Source organism: Ascaphus truei, chromosome 11 (genome assembly GCF_040206685.1).
Source record: "Ascaphus truei isolate aAscTru1 chromosome 11, aAscTru1.hap1, whole genome shotgun sequence".
NCBI lineage: Eukaryota > Metazoa > Chordata > Amphibia > Anura > Ascaphidae > Ascaphus > Ascaphus truei.
In genome coordinates, this window is record NC_134493.1 from 46,741,663 (window position 1) to 46,758,322 (window position 16,660).

General features: G+C 41.5%; 1 protein-coding gene across 3 annotated transcripts in view; it reads left to right on the forward strand.

Moving 5' to 3' along the window:
- The window catches only part of SMG1 (SMG1 nonsense mediated mRNA decay associated PI3K related kinase), a 108,299-nt gene that overhangs the window by 25,325 nt on the left and 66,314 nt on the right, over nucleotides 1–16,660 (forward strand). For all 3 annotated transcript variants that reach the window (XM_075566070.1, XM_075566068.1, XM_075566069.1), the window contains exons 4-14: nucleotides 75–211; nucleotides 1,780–1,838; nucleotides 3,709–3,922; nucleotides 6,152–6,277; nucleotides 7,309–7,381; nucleotides 7,995–8,092; nucleotides 8,588–8,761; nucleotides 9,015–9,239; nucleotides 10,801–10,902; nucleotides 12,145–12,414; nucleotides 15,900–16,030. In XM_075566070.1, the coding sequence (XP_075422185.1) occupies nucleotides 75–211; nucleotides 1,780–1,838; nucleotides 3,709–3,922; nucleotides 6,152–6,277; nucleotides 7,309–7,381; nucleotides 7,995–8,092; nucleotides 8,588–8,761; nucleotides 9,015–9,239; nucleotides 10,801–10,902; nucleotides 12,145–12,414; nucleotides 15,900–16,030 (1,609 nt within the window). The remainder of the gene's footprint in view (nucleotides 1–74; nucleotides 212–1,779; nucleotides 1,839–3,708; nucleotides 3,923–6,151; nucleotides 6,278–7,308; nucleotides 7,382–7,994; nucleotides 8,093–8,587; nucleotides 8,762–9,014; nucleotides 9,240–10,800; nucleotides 10,903–12,144; nucleotides 12,415–15,899; nucleotides 16,031–16,660) is intronic.

Sequence of the window (16,660 nt, forward strand, 5' to 3'; positions counted from 1 at the left end):
CCTGGTTGAAAAACACTGATGTAGCTAATAAATCCTTTTAAATGTTGATTCCCTGCATGTTCCTTTTCTTGTAGATCGATCACTGTCTTATTCTGATGAGTCTCGACTGTCGAATCTTCTTCGGAGGATTACCCGGGAAGACGACAGAGACCGGCGACTGGCTACTGTTAAGCAACTGAAAGAATTTATTCAGCAGCCGGAAAACAAAATGGTCAGGAACATTCCTTCTCGCCACCCCCGCCGGAATTAAAACCTGAATTGCGCAAAGATACAGCATTTCATGCCCTGTTCCATACTAATGAAAATGACCACGCCATTCTACATTACTGTTTCTCTATACCGATTTCTACACTAAAGCACTTCCTCCTTAAAGCGGCAACCCATGCTCTCTTTTTTCTTAACCCAGGGTTAAAGCAGCGGGTCTCTAGAGCTAAACACCGTTAATGTGAGGTCCGGGGGATCACCCTGCTTCCGGAGATATATACCTCCGTAGTAGGTTCCGGTAGACGCTCTGTTCGGCTACCAGAGATCATGTGATGGCTGCTGTTCAAAGCTCCCGCACCCTGCGAGCCAATAGGAAGCCGCGGTGTCATTAGGTTGGACTTCCTATTGGCCCGCGTGACGCATGAGTTTTAAACATTAAAGCCCAGCTAGCTTTGCTGGAGTGGCTCCAGCACTCCCTATGGAGGTGAGTATCTCCGGAAGCAGGGGGTCCCCACAGCTGAAATTAATAGGGTTCAGCTCCGGAGCCCCCCTGCTTCAATCCTGGGTACAACAAATAAGAGGTGCTTGGATTGCGGCTTTAAATTTTAGTAAGGATTTTCATTAATATAACTAACGGAGTAAAATATTTTCTTGAGCCTTTGCTAATGAGTGTGTGGCACACACTCTGTAATTTCTCAACTGTAAAAGTACATCTTTTCTAGATTTTTAAAATATTTATTCCAAGATCATGAAGAAATATTGTGTTTATACGTAAAGTTTCTTCTTGCGCAGGAGAGCTAACATGCTTGATAGTAGTAATGAGTTAGTTTCAATACCACGTTCAAGAAAAAACACACACCCAATGGAGCATCTATCTGGGGTGGGCAACTCCATTTCTCAATGGCCACCAACAGGCCAGGTTTTCAGGATATCCCTGCTTCAGCACAGGTGGCTCAGTCTTTTTATCGTAGGGAAATCCTGAAAACCTGACCTGTTGATGGCCCTTGAGGACTAGAGTTGCCCACCCCAGATCGAACTAGTTTAGTCGATAAGTGTCAGAGAAGCACTCCCTTTATTTGGGTATTAAAACTGTCAGTAATTAATAGCACACATTAACAAAATGTTACAAACAGATTTTCTGCAGGGAGAACCGGTGGAAGATTGAAGAATAGCACTATAGACATTGGATAATTTTTCATCTCACTCATACAGCGGGTTCCGTTCTAGGCCGCCGCCGGAAAGCGGGACATAGCTTTTGCTATGTCCACTGTCAATTTTCCGACTTTCCTACCCCTTCTAACACATGCGCGACCTTTGCCGCCCCCCCTTCTGTGAATGCGTGACCTCGGCCGCTCCCCCTTCTGCGCATGCGCTGCCATGGCGGCCCCCTTTCCGGTACTGCCGTATTGGCAGATTGCTGAGAAGCGGGGCCCTACTGTACATAATACAAAAGTTTCATGGGGCGCATGCGTTAATGCTCTTTTGCAATAAAGCTTAACAAACTTTAGTATGGCAATCTGACTGCCACAGCACTATAATATCACCCTTTTTATATGTCCATCTATATTTATATAGGTGCTGGTTAAACAACTTGACAATATCCTGACTGCTATTAATGACGTCCTCAATGAAAGGTAAGGTTTACCATGCATCCGTTAAAGAATCCAACTTGGCACTGCTAGTATCAACTGCTTTGGTAAAGATATTAGTATTTTCGTTACACCGATAATTACAACAATCAAGATTTAATTTATGTATATCGCTGCTGAAACGTTTTGTCTCTGATGGATTGTTTTATGGGAATAGCTGACAAACTCAAAAGTAGGGCGTTATTCATTAAACTTCAATAATGCTGATAGGGGCGCTATTGTGCTTCAACTGGATTTTCTGTGCACCAATTGGCACTATTGTCATTAATTGCATAACCTCCAAAGAAGCAAAACAATAATGTGATTACAATTTTAGGAATGTATTGCCTGGCACCAGAAATAATTATTGAAAGAAATTTAAAAAAAATGTAAGTGCGCATCAAAGAAATTGGGCTCAAGTAAAAAGTGAAGAAAAGTTCCTACCATCAGTGAGAAATATTTGAAGAATATGTTTAGAAGTTGTATCACAGTATATGTGAACCAAAAGGAAAGTGTGGACCCCCACTGGTCTTTAATCAAAAATCTAAAAGGCTTTGTTGGACAGGTAGATCGACATTTCCGTATGCCAAAACGCAACTGAGAATAGTGATAAAATGTCATCCATAAAAAAACAAAGCATAAATTGGAGATTTTCCTCAGTTTAGGACCAAATACAACAATCCTTCCCTCAGAATTGCCCACTGGTGTCAGTCATCCTTTGAAGATATGGGATCTGGGAGCTTTATAGGCACCTGCAGCTCCTTTTTATAGAGGCGCTTCAATCCTCTAAAAAACATACATATAAAGAATAGAAAAATGGAAAGCGCCTAATTGTGAAATATTGTTTATAAACCTAGTCAGACAGGGCAGATATTGTACATACGAATATACAGAATTAAATTTAAAAAATCCAGGTTCCTTTCTTTAGATGTGATATGGTAGAAGCTATAGTCTCCGACGCGTTTTGTGGAATCCATGATCCCATTATCATTTCATCGATGGGATAACGTGCAAACAATTATTTTTGTGTAGATTCCCTTATGACGGCCCAATTTTTAACCTATAGGAATAAAGCGTGTACTTATTTATTTTAATTATGTTCTCTGATTAACTATGCATGTACCCTCTACAATAAGTTTGTGCTCCTCGTCCCATGCCCGTTGATATAGTGGAAATGAAACGTGTTGGACTATTGCTTCTACCATATTGCATTTAATGAGAGCGGTCTCGGCTGGACTGTTGCTCCCATCCAGCTGAGACGTTGTCTCGTTGGACCAGGCCCCAGCAAGTAATGAAGCGGAAACCAGGCTATTTGCCGATGAGCTGTGTGGTCCTGTTTATTTGAGGGTACAATATGTCGTGTAATAGTGGTTATATTTATAAACCATCGTGTTGGTCCATTCTGCACTTTTCTTCTTTATAGACATAATTATTGATGGTTGCTACTTACAATGTTTAATTATGATTTTTAGCGTGTAGATGAAACTTTATTTAAATGATAAGCTGAGGCTTTTCCGAGAGAACCAGAATGAGGTTGTTAAACGCTGCCTTTGCCTTGTTAGCACAGAGAACACTATTGAAGAGTACATTGACATGGCTCCAAATATGTCCATTTACACTTTCCCTAGTAGCTTAAATTCATGTTGGCCAAACCATTCTTTACAGCCGTTGACACACAGCACAGATGCAGTCATGACCTACTATAAATAGTACAAGTTGTGAGAGGAAAGCGAGATAATTGAGGGAGAATAGTAAACACATTTGAAACGGTGCTTGTGAGCTAACAAATTGATGGCAAACCGTAGTACCTGATGAAACTTGCTTGATCGTAGATTTTGCACCAATTTCACCAATGTTTTTGTTCTATTTACTACAGTAGCAAACTGCTTCAGGAACTGCGACAGGAAGGGTCACAGTGTCTTGGCCTGCTCTGTGCTGCTTTGAGCTACGAGGCGGAGAAGATCTTTAAATGGGTTTTTAGTAAATTTAGCTCATCCTCTAAAGATGAAGTTAAACTTCTCTATCTGTGTGCCACCTACAAAGCACTAGAGACCGTGGGGGAAAAAAAAGCATTTTCATCTGTAATGCAGGTAAGTGTTGGTTGGTTTTACCTTGTCATGGTCCAGAGTGAACATTTTGAGAACTGATCTTGTTTAAATGGTGTTTGCCCTAGTTCATTTTGTGTGTCATATTTTATATATACCTGTAATGTTACTATTTGTTGTGCTTGGGTGTCTTTGTTTTTACTTACCTTTTGCAATGATACAAACAAAACCAAGGCAAGGCCCCATATTTACACTAATACTGTATAACCAATTTTGATGCTGCCTTTTTAATATCTACCTCTGAAATAGGGGCACAAGTTACAATATACCGAAGATCTAGATCAGGGGGAGCCAACTCCAGTTATCAAGAGCTACCAACAGGTAAGGGTTTCAGGATATCCAAGCTTCAGCACAGATACTGATTGAGACACCTATGCTGAAGCAGGGATATCCTGAAAACCTGACGTGTTGGTAGCTCTTGAGGACTGAAGTTGGCTACACATGATCTAGACTAAGAACTATTTGTTGTCAGATGGTTATAGATGTGTTCACAATGTGTTAATTGATTTTATTAAGAGTCCTCTTTAATTATGTAATAAATATGATTTATTTTAGAGCAGTAGGAGGTTGTCTTAGGCTGAGTCCATGGTGACTCAGCCCGTGCGGAGGCGCGCTGAGGCTGAGGGAAAGCGGGTGCTTTCCCTGGTCTTGGTTAGCGCGCAGTCGGGGGGTGGGCCAGTGACGTCACGCAGCTGGTTCGCCCTCATTGGGCGAACCGCTCACGTGACCAACCCTGCGCTCCCATGAGCGCGAAAATGTTAAATTTTCATAAGACACACGCTTCCGCACACTTGCGGAAGCGTGCGCGAGCCCCTGCTAAAGCCACTCTCATTGCGGCTGCAGGGGCTCACTGCTGAGCAGCAGCGCGCCTCAGCACGGGTCAGCGCCTAAGCGCTGACCATGCCCGAGGCCTTAGGGTGCATAATATAGTCTTTTCTTCGGCAGACAATCTACATATTCCCTAGTTTGGAGCCCTCCTGAATCCTTAACTATAGATAGAGCAGGGCAGGGCCTCCCCTATTGTCTATTGTGCCCTTTTAATCATTATATACTGGAACAGAATTGTATTTTTTCTGTGTATTTTTTCTGCTCTCAGGCTGCCAGCTCTCCCCAGGGAAGTTGCATGTTTTCCCTGTTCTAAGCAGCTAGTGCTGCTGTGTAATTGCAACATAGTTGTTACAATATTACCTTTTCCACAAGCCACGAGTCAGTTGCCCTGGCAACTTCCCAATGCTCATAGTTTGAGATTGGTTTAGCCCTCTTTCCCTGCGCTTCTCTGTGAATTAGTATGCCCTTTTGGCTTGTTCCTGTCCGGAAAGGAAAGTGTGCTCTCTCTTACGATCAGTAGACAAAGTGATTAAACTGCTCCCTTAGAAAGGGATTCCTTTTTACCTTCCCCTGATAAAAAAGCCACTTCCTCTCACTTAGGATACTTCTCCTCACAATTGACATTTCCTACCACAAACTACAGCTGAACCCCGTTACACCTCAGTGCTTGGGGGCCACAGAATGAGCCCGCGTTATAACCGGGATTGCGAGAGAGAAAAAATATGGCTGCCGCGATCATGTGTTCCGCGATCATTGGCGGCGTGTGCACGGTGCTTCACCGCGGTCTGTAGGTTCTTTATTTCGGTTTGGGGTGTGTGGCCAAAACGGGTAGGGGGGATATGACACAAGCACAAAGCAGCTCCACAGAACTGAATACACACAATCAATGTGTGTGTACATTTTTTTTCTTAAACGGGTGCCACGCTCACCCCGCGTTATAAGCTGATCCACGTTGTAGCGGATTGTGCTATTACGGGGTTGAGCTGTACATGCATGAACTTTTATATTTCTGTTAACCCCACTTAATAAAGTTGAAGAAAATAGAAGGACTTTGTGTGCTTTAAAAAGGGGATGAGTTATGCTACATGGATCTGACATGCTACAAGTGAGCCTGGATCTAGAATACATTGCTTATGTGAAATAGGGATAATAAGAAGAAAGTGTCCTAGGGAATTAAAATCCTATCCAGTCTGATCACTTGTTTTTTTACGAGTTCAAAACTGGAGCAATGTGCTCCCTATTCTGTTCTGAAGGCATTCTCATTGCGTGATTGTCCTTGATTGTTGTTTGCCTGCATTCTGTAAAACATGCTGTCAACATTCTTCTCGCGCACACATCCACAATCTTTCGGATATTTTTTAAATAATGGTTTTAATTGTCTTTAAGCTTGTTATGACCAGTCTGCAATCAATTTTGGAAAATGTGGATACACCGGAGTTGCTGTGCAAATGTGTGAAGTGCATCTTGCTCGTGTCCCGATGTTACCCTCACATCTTCAGCACAAATTTCAGAGTAAGACTCTTGTAGCTATTTATATTCATATGGAGTGTCAGTTCATATTTAATTTGTTTATAGATTGACACCAGCATTATTTGTTTGGCGTTGCATCAATAAACACATTGACTTGCATTTGCAAATAAGTCGGTCTGAAAAGCCTTTTGAAAAAATTAGATCACACTTTTTTTGAGCATGTGTATAAAAGCAAAACCTGTTCACACAGACGGTTTGTCAATAAATACTTATGGATTGATCAAAACCATTTTACAAATCGTAGATAGAACAGGCAGGGACAGAGCCTGCACTCAAAGCTTGGTATACAAAAAGTGATTTATTTAAATATTGCATATAAGTCCAAGAAGGTACAAGAATCACAATATAACAGTATAAAGGGCAATAAAGTCGAAAAATGCAACAGGGCCGAGACATGAGAAATCCTCAACGTTTCTGGGCAGGAGGAAATCTAATTGGACCTCAATCTGCTGTCCTTAAAAAGCCGTCATGGTGGCCGCTCCCATGACACGTGCATGCGCCGGCGGCACCCTTTTTGAGCTTACAAATAGCAGATCATGATGTCAGAAGTAATACGTGTCTCGATCCAAGACAAGGGAATCTGTACAAATTCCTTGGAAGGTTGAGAAATTTTGGGTTCACCTAATAATACACAGTGTTTACTTTACATTTTATATGCACTTATATCACATTGTGGGTGTTTCAGCGCCGTTTCAAATCACTTTGGTTCAGAAGTAATACGTGGACATCGGTAACTGTTGAGATGTCTATTACAGGTGTGGGCAACTTCAGTCCTCAATGGCCACAAACAGGTCAGGTTTTAAGAATATCCCTGCTTCAGCACAGGTGGCTCGGACAGACTGAGCCACCTGTGCTGAAGCAGGGATATCCTTAAAACCGGATCTTGTCATGGCCATTGGGGACTGAATTTGGCCACTCCTGTCCTATTGGGTGTATATCTAGGTCTATATAACAAACTACAGGTTAAGTGAGTACAGGAACACACTAAATCTTTATTCCCTTCTCTTTATAAGGACACCGTGGATATTTTGGTTGGCTGGCACATAGATCACACACAGAAGTCTTCTCTCACACAGCAGGTGTCAGGTGAGATTAATATTCTTTCACGTCGGTTTTCGCACTAGAGGTTACCATGTCTTATCGCACATTGTTTGTTGTAATAGTGTGTTTATTGTGGCTCATTTATTTTTGACAGCTCTGGCATCCATACTGTATGTGTGCAGCCATACTTGCACATTTTTTCAAATGGGTTATTGATTTAACTTGGCTTGGGGGGAAAAAACATTACGGTTTCAAATCTCTTTGAAACCGTAACGAAGATCGCCCATGTAAATGGTTTCTTCCCACTGCCAGTTAACTAATTTTGTGGTCATTAAATGCACTAAATTATCATCTGTGCATTGTGAGCATGTAAAACATCAGACATTACATTGACGATATATTCAAACAAATACCAGAAACCAGAATCATTTTATACAAGAATCCAAGAATACCCATGATCTTTTGTCGAATAGCGGTTTACTTCCATGTGGTTATTTTGCCTGAATGGCCTTTCAGTTTTACAGAAATGGTATACTTGGGCAGGATTAATCAGATGAAGCCGGCACACCAGAGTCTGCTTTCGCTTACATTTTCAATGGCTGCTTTTTTTTATGGGCTCGCTGCTGAATACAAAATGTTTTTTTTTTTTTTCCTGCAGGATGGTTACAAAGTTTGGAGCCATTTTGGGTAGCAGATCTAGCTTTTTCCACCACCCTTTTGGGGCAGTTTCTGGAAGACATGGAGGCTTATGCTGAGGTAAAAGATATGTATGACTGTAAAAAGTGTATTGTGTGTGTGCTCTGAGTCCCAATAAGTGGTGGGGTCTGGAAATAAACCCGCTGAACTTCTTATTCCTGCACTTACTAATTAACATCTACGTTATTTTCTCATAGCATATAATGTTTTTTTGGATAATTTTTACAATGCTATTCTACAGAAATTACCCTCACATCCTTATTTATATTGTGGGTGTGTAAAATGCAAGGCTAGAAAGGCTTGTACTCTGCAAACTCGCATCCTCCAAAGGGTAAGAAATATCATTACAAAAACAGTTTGCAATGTTGATTGCAGTTCCAGGGCTAAAGTTCAGGAAATAACCAGTCGTGTGTGTGTTTCCCCAGGTATCTTCTGGTGTTCCCCATAACCCAATTCAGATTACTGGATTAAAGCACGCTGTTCTTTTTCAATTCTAATTTATAAAATGACTACGTCACGCATTTTACAAACACTATTCTTCATTTCCAACTGTAGGACCTGAGCCACGTAGCCTCTGGAGAATCCGTTGATGAAGATATTCCTCCTCCATCTGTCTCACTACCTAAACTGGCTGCTCTCCTCCGAGTATTTAGTACGGTTGTGTGTAGTATTGGGGAACGATTCAGTCCAATCAGAGGACCTCCTATCACTGAACCATATGTTACAGATGTAAGTATTAATAATTCTCTGTACATGTGAAGGTGATAATTTTACATATTTTGTGCCTTCAAATATTGCATTAGTCTCCATGATCTGTGTATATAGCCATATTGGTGTGCAGAGTACTGTATTAAACAGTAAAGGCACAAGAATCTTTGTAGACTCATTTATACGCCAGCCTTCTTTTCTTTCTGATTTAAAGGGCTTGGGAGGGAGTTAAAATGGCTCAATATGTATATTTCTCTTTCCTTTGAATCCTCAGATCCTGTATCGAGTAATGCGATGCGTGACTACAGCAAACCAGGTGTTTCCATCCGAAGTTGTGCTGACCACTGCCAACGAATGTGTTGGTGTTTTGCTTGGTAGCATGGACCCCAGCATGGCCATACACTGTGAGATGGTCATCACATACGGCTTGGATCAGCTGGAGAAATGTCAGACTTCTGGTACAGATTATATCATCTCAGTCCTGCATTTACTCACTTTGGTATGTTGTCTCTTCCGTTAACAGTGGTTGTTTTATGAAAACCATGTTTCACAGCAACATTTCAGAAAAAGACCACAAGAATTGTAGGTTTATTTGTGGGCTGTGAGTGAAAAACACAAATGTTAGAGGTTTTTATTGTATGAACTGTACCTTCCTCTTAAGAACCACACAAAATGACACTTACTGCAGCTAATGTGGAGTGGGAATGATATATGGGAGGTGCTCAAATGGGATAGGGTGTTCAGCACAGACCCAGAGGAGAAAAAGTGAAGTGTTAATGCTTCCCATATATTCACCTGGACTATGGGATCTTACGAAGGGATTCATTTTTCCCTGCTTGGTCTGTGCTGTTCCTCTTTTAAGAACATTATGGTGGGGCTGCAGTATAATTAAGTGTAACACACCATTCATGAAACCATTTTTGGGATAGATGTACCTCGAGAAGTCATACTACCTAGGTTAGACATCGGTGTGATCACAACTTTGCATAAATCCTGCCTTTCTGTTAGCCCAGCACAGGGGCTCAACTCCAGTCCTCAAGACCCCCCCAACGGGTCAGGTTTTAAGGATATCCCAGCTTCAGCACAGGGTGGCTCAGTCGAAGACTGGATATTCTGAAAACCTGACCTGTTGGGGAGTCTTGAGGACTGAAGTTGAGCACCCCTGGCTTAGCATATTGGTGATGAAGGGCAGGATACATGTCACGTCTAGGTTACGCCCATGCAGAAGATGAAGTTGAAGAGTTTGAGATGTTGCTCACCTTCTGCTGTACGTTTGAGACGGGAAGTGCATCTGTTCCCTTAAAGAGTATGAGTGTCATCAAATAATTAGCGTTGCGTGTTGTATTTGTGCTTTATACAGCAATAACGTGCATCTCTTATTTCTTAGAAAATGCTCTAGTAATTCAAAGGTATACTGTAAAATAATGAGTTGGTGTCTTTGCAATCAAGCCTTAATAAATACTTCCTGTACTAGATAATATTAACAAGCTTATTCCCTTGGCTGCCAACGAGTTTGGCACCTCGAGCAATCCGTTCAAGCGCTGTTTTGATTTCTTGAAGTAATGTATCCAATCATACATTTTGACTACTTCTATATAGTGGCAATTCACCAAGCTCTGATGAGGGATATCATAGGTTGACCAGCGCTGACTCCGTTGAAGTCAATGGCAGTTGATGCAGATCGAGCTCTGATACCCCTTATCTCGGCAACGTGAATCCACCCTCCCCCCATGTGTCTGGGGGGGAAAAAATCTTCTGTTCTGTTCATACGCAAATATTTTGGAAGTCAAGCAAATGTTCATTGACCTTTTCATAGTGACAGTAACAGATGCCAGCTTGCTGCCTAACTATATAGATTACAGTCTTTATTTGATGAAAGCCTTTGTGCAACATGTTTTTCGTTTTTGTTCCTCTTAATTGTCAACTCTATAAACTAAACAATGTGTTGTTGGGTTTTTTTTTTTTTAAATACTTTTTTTATTTGAAAAATTTCTCGCACAATGTTAAGGAAATAGGGACGGGGATTGTTTTAATTGGATGACCTTCTCTCTTCCTTCCAGATCGTTGAACAAATTAATACAAAATTACCACAGACTTTTGTGGAGAAGCTGTTTGTACCCGAATCTAAACTCCTTGCACTGCGATATCATAAGGAGAAGGAGGTAAGGAATTGGAAGCAACTTTGTTGACACAAACTGGTTGTGTTGGTTGTTGGCAAAGGATGGCTGAGATAAATACAATAACGTTCTTTTTAAAAGGCCAGCCTTTTATTTACAGTAAAGCCATGTAATCATTTTTGTGCTTGTAGAGTGAGAGGGGGTTGGCCCGGTATTAAAGGGGTTGCACCCCATATGTCCACCCCCTGACCTCACCAGGGAGGTAAGGGGTTAACTGGACTGCGGTCCAGGAATGTGGTATACACCTGGTCCTGTCATGAAAAATGTATGTTCCCCTGTTCCCATGTTTCATTATAATCCTGTATTTTAATGTTTTAAAGTGCATTTCTGTATCTCCAGTTCTGGAGGTCGCAGAGAGTTGATATTTGGCCAATGTGTGGAGTCACTGTAGGCATTAAGAACTGGCAAATTTCGACCCACTGAGCCCACCAGAATGGAACTTATTAATATGTGTAGATATTAAAGTATATATATATGGTATTTTGGATCTGCTCTGAAAATGCAGACCATCTGCTATGCTAATAGGCCATGAAGGGCAGCCGGCTGATTGAGTCTAAGCACTGTGATCAAAAGTTAACTGCCCGAATTGTTTACACTAAGTACTAATCAACAGCCCAAGTACTAATCAACATACTCTGCCACTCTAATTGTTACCTGAGGGTGGAGAATCATCAAACTGGAGTGGTTTGTAAGTGTTATGTCTACACCTACAAACAACGCAGATACTTCATTTGGTAAACTGGTCGTCGCCCCTGATTTAATTATGGGGCTACCCATAGAGTCCCAGTGGGCTAATTAGCTGGGGGGCATGGGTTAATCTGTGTCTCCACGTTAGGGATTGGATACAGATAATTGTTCACCAATAGTCTGTATTCAATGTTAAGAATAGGGTTACACAGGTATATAAACTGTGTCAACCCTACAGTTTTTAGTTGTGCTTCTGATTCCACCTGGAATGTCACCGGATTGCTGGAGAATTGCTAGCTGATACTTCTCCATCCCCCAACCCTAAGTAAGTGTTACCTTCTTGTCTGTTAATTGTACTATATTGCTGTGTTCACCTTTTTTAAGGAATAAATATATTTTATTATATCTAAGCCTCGTTCAGTTCAACCCAGATATTTGGTGTTCATTTATCTTGTCATAAGCTACTGTGACAGTGCTGAAGGCCCCTTTTTAAAGTGTAATTTGAATCAACATATTACCTTTTGCCCCCTTAATATCTAGGTGGTAGGAGCAGCTCATGCTGTGTATCAAGCGGTACTGAGCCTTAAGAACATTCCCGTACTGGAGACTGCATATAAATTGATTTTGGGAGAAATGACGTGCGCTTTAAACAACCTTTTGAATTATCTGCAACTGCCTGAAGCCTGCTCTGAAATCCAGCATGAGGCTTTCAAGAACCATACACTCAGCGTTGACAATGCAAAATTTGTTGTCGTCTTTGACCTTAGTGTCTTGACGACAATTGGCAATGCAAAAAATTCATTGATTGGTGTAAGTATTCCTATAAGTTACGGTCATGTACTACAGTGTGAATGAAGATGTAATTCGTATACCTCCTATGACAAATGTAGCAGATAAGCAATACTCGCTAAGGATTGGACTATCCATCGATGGCGAACGTTCTGTGTTGCACGTTGATAAGACGGCCTCCACCTTCTGTCAGAGATAACAAAGAATGGATAATAGAAATCTCAGCACTCTTTGTTCCACTTGAAAACATTTGGAAAAAAAGTCAATTTGTTCTAACCCTCACTGTTTAGAAACTAAACATTAATTGCTGAAGTTTCTTTTGTTCCTTTTGTTTCTTATTCAGCTTGCCTTGTCAGAGACTGACACTTTTTTTTGGACGGTTGTAAATCTTTGGCAAATGTACTACGATGTGTTGCATGTGTGACTTATTTATGATTAAAAAGAACTTAACCGACAACTGTGGTTTCGGGTCAGAAACCTGAGGGGAATTAAATCTGATTCTGCAAGAAAAAAACAGAGCTTTTAAGATGGCTAAAGCCACGCTACTGCTCTAAAGCGAATACGCCAGACTACCTATTAGCAGCCAAATTAAACAGTCATATTTCATACATTCAATCATGGACAAAAATAGCATCTTCTGGTAGGACCTCAAAGATATGTTAAAAAAAAAAAAGCGCAGAAGAACACAAATGACTGAATAGATTAGAATGGTAATCTTTAAATGTCCTCCTGGGTAACTAAATTAGCCCTAGGAAACTCCGATCTCTCTAGAGGAGGTGAGCGGCAATCAAAGCATTAAAAGGCAACAAATCCATAGGCCCAGGTGGCCTCACCAATAGTTATTACAAGAAATGTGACCCCCTTCCTGATCCCCCACCATACAAAGATTTTTTTTAAATTTTATCTTGCCCAGAGTTGATGACTAGGGCCACTATTGTCATCCCTAAGGAGGGTAAAGACTAACCAAATGCGAGAGCTATCTGATTTCCCTCCTGAAACCAGTGGGGATGATGCACACACACAATATAGGAGGGGTACTTAGCTGCCGGTGCGTGGCACTCGGGGTGCTCCTAGGATTCAAGTAGTAGTCAGCCTTTGTCCTCCCCTTGTCCTCACCTTGTAAAAGGCTGTACTGCACAGCCGAAACGTCGTAAAAACCTGGGACAATAAAGCATTACTGCTTAAGTCAGTGTGATGGCTTCTTTCTCTACTAACGTTCGCTCCTGAAAACCCACATTAAACTTTATGCGAGAATGGTGTCCAGGCTCAATGGCTTTCGGAGATAATCCCCCCCCCTGATCAGAAGGACTTTGTGCTCCAATTCTAGGATTATACATTGTAGCAAATAAAGATAAATTACCGGTGGTGGTATTGGGCCTGGATGCCGAGAAGGCTTTGATCAGATTAAATTGAAGTTCCTTTTCGAAACATTGAGGTTGCTGAGGTTCGTTGATAATTTGTCTTGGGCTTTAGAGCTCTATATTCAAATTCGTCAGCTATAATTAGTATAAGAATGCTTGACTCGTTGCCCATCCCTATTTCTAACGGTACCAGGCAGGGGTGCCCGCTTTCTCCCTTAATATTCGATATGGTAATCGAATCTCTAGCCAACTCAATCAAACGAAATCCAAACATAACGGGCATTAATGTCGACTCTTCATCCTTCAAGGTGGCTCTTTTTGCCGACTGTGATACCAGCACTCACCAGGCCTTTTCTTCCTTATATTCTTAATGAGGTGGAGACGTTTGCCCACTTTTTTGAACTTTAAATAAATAGCTCCAAACCACACCCCCAAATTACTGGAAATCAATTTCAAACGGCATACACACTCAATTTATTTTTTGTATTTTCAAGGTTTGAAGCGGGAGGTCTGGTGCTGAACCGCGTTAATTTCAGCTCCGGGGACCTCGTGTTTCCCAAGATACCGGCACCCCCTACGAAGGTCAATGTCTCATAGTAGTTTAAATGTCCCATGCCAGGTTGGACAATAGGAAGCCGCAAGTCCTCCCTATGGCACGCTGGAAATTTAAGCCGTCATTTCAATAACCCCAACAAGCCCAGCCGGAGCTGCTGCCGGTGCTCCCTTCTGAGGTTAAAATCTTGGGAAGCAGGAGGTCCCAGAGCTGAAATTAACATGGTTCAGCTCTGGAGACCCCCTGCTTCAAACATAGAAGAGAAAATGTCGCCAGTTCTGCTGCTTTAATATTAGAACACACTGAATCTCTCTGCAACTCCGTTATCTGAAAGGAATCACTGCAACAATGTACAAGTTATTAATTTCCCAAAGTGACGACACTAAAGACGCCTACATGTTCGCTAAGGAGAGGGAACTATGGGAGACTCTCGACCTAGAGGATTGGTCGGACATGTGGAAAGATGCAGCCAAAGAATACATAGAAGCTACACCTACCAGACTCCAGACAATGTTTCCTTTATCCCACCCACCCCCCCTTTGCTGGAGGGAATGTGGACGGAAGCGACAGTTTCTCATATCTGGTGGTCCTACCGTAAGCTGAAATATATCTGGAGGAGGATCCTTAATATATTAATCAAGGTCTTTGGAAAAATGGTTCTCAGAGACCCTAGGGTGGCGCCCTTGGGTTGTCCCATCATGGCTTACAAATAGCGAGAGCAGATTAATGGCATAGATTCTACTGCCTACCTGTTGTCATAGCTGGAACTGGAAGAACCCATTCCCTGCCTCTCTGGCCTCCATTAAATCTTGAGATTTGAGAGGTAATAATCATGACAAAGCTAATGTCATATCTATCGGACAGCGTCAGCAGATTCCAAAAGATGTAGGCCCCCTGGATCTCCTTTTTCAATGGTTTAAATAATGCATCGTCACTAGCAAACACTATAATTCCACTTTATATCAGGAGTTATCCCTTAACCCAAACCTCCCGTCCCCTATATAACCACAGGCCCCTTAATTCCTTTCTTTATCTGCTTTGATCCTATCTAGACAGAGTATCCGTCCCTCTCCTCCCTTTCGGTACACTTACTTCCCCAATTGCTGACCACTTCTCCTCTACACAACCAGTCGGTATATGATGTGGTATATGATTTAGATATGCTTGACCTATATTCCTGGGTTATTTTGCCAAAGATCAGTTGTGTTGACCTCTTCTCCCCTAACCAATCCTTTCATTTCTTTCCCCCCTCGTTTTTTCTCTTCTCTTCGGCTTGTTCTTCTTGCAACTCTTGTAAGTGGCAGAATTCAATAAACCGAGAAATACATTTTTTTTAACAAGATATAAATGAGCAAATTTTGATCTAGATTACAGCAGTGAGCTACTAGATTATTTTTTAACACATTGTTTTTTCATTCTTGTCTAAATATACGAACGTCTCTTGCCAATGTTTGTATTGCACGCGCCTTTTAAAAAATGAGACTTCTGTATTGACGCAGGTTTACAATTTCTTTTAAAATTCCCAAATGCCTTTAAGACGTTCCGGTGCTTTTCTCAGGCCTACAAACCTTTTCTGTTTCATTGTTTCCTAGATGTGGGCCCTGTCCCCTACAGTGTTTGCGTTGCTGAGTAACAATTTGATGATCGTACACGGTGACATAGCAATCCATTATCCAGATGTCCAGTATGCAGTGCTGTACACGTTATATTCACATTGTACCAGGTATGGCATCTGACAGCTTTAAATTGATAAATCTAGTTTATTCTTCTTCAAAAAAATGTTTTTATCGGTCTGGTTTAATGGTTAACCTTATAGCCACCAGCAGTGTCATTTCATGCGAACCTGTCATTGTAAAACTCCCACTGTACATTTTTGTCAATAGTCCGAGCTGCTTGGGAAGAAAGATATTTTTTCTCTTGTATAGTGCTTACAGTGTACACAGCGCTTGCATGTACATTGTTTGCAGGCACGGGTCCCAACCCCGTAGAGCTTACAATCTGTTTTTTGGTGCCTGAGACGCAGGGAGATGAAGTGACTTGCCCGAAGTTCACAAGGAGCTGATACCGGGATTTAAACGAAGTTCCCCTGCTTCAAAGCCAGTGTCATTGTTTTCAGGGCCCGTACTTTTACTCACTGAGCCGCACAATATGGCTGTTGTTGATTCACTATTTTCAAATTGTAACCTGGAACATATTGTAGTATAGTTCCAGAACAAATCAGCGCAACCTCAGAACAAAAGGAAAACAAGAATATGGTGAAATATGTTCAACAAATAGAGCGTTCACACTTCCTGGTGAGATATGCAATTACATGCAAGTGCACTTAAAGGTAACGTTTAATGTTTCTTCTCCT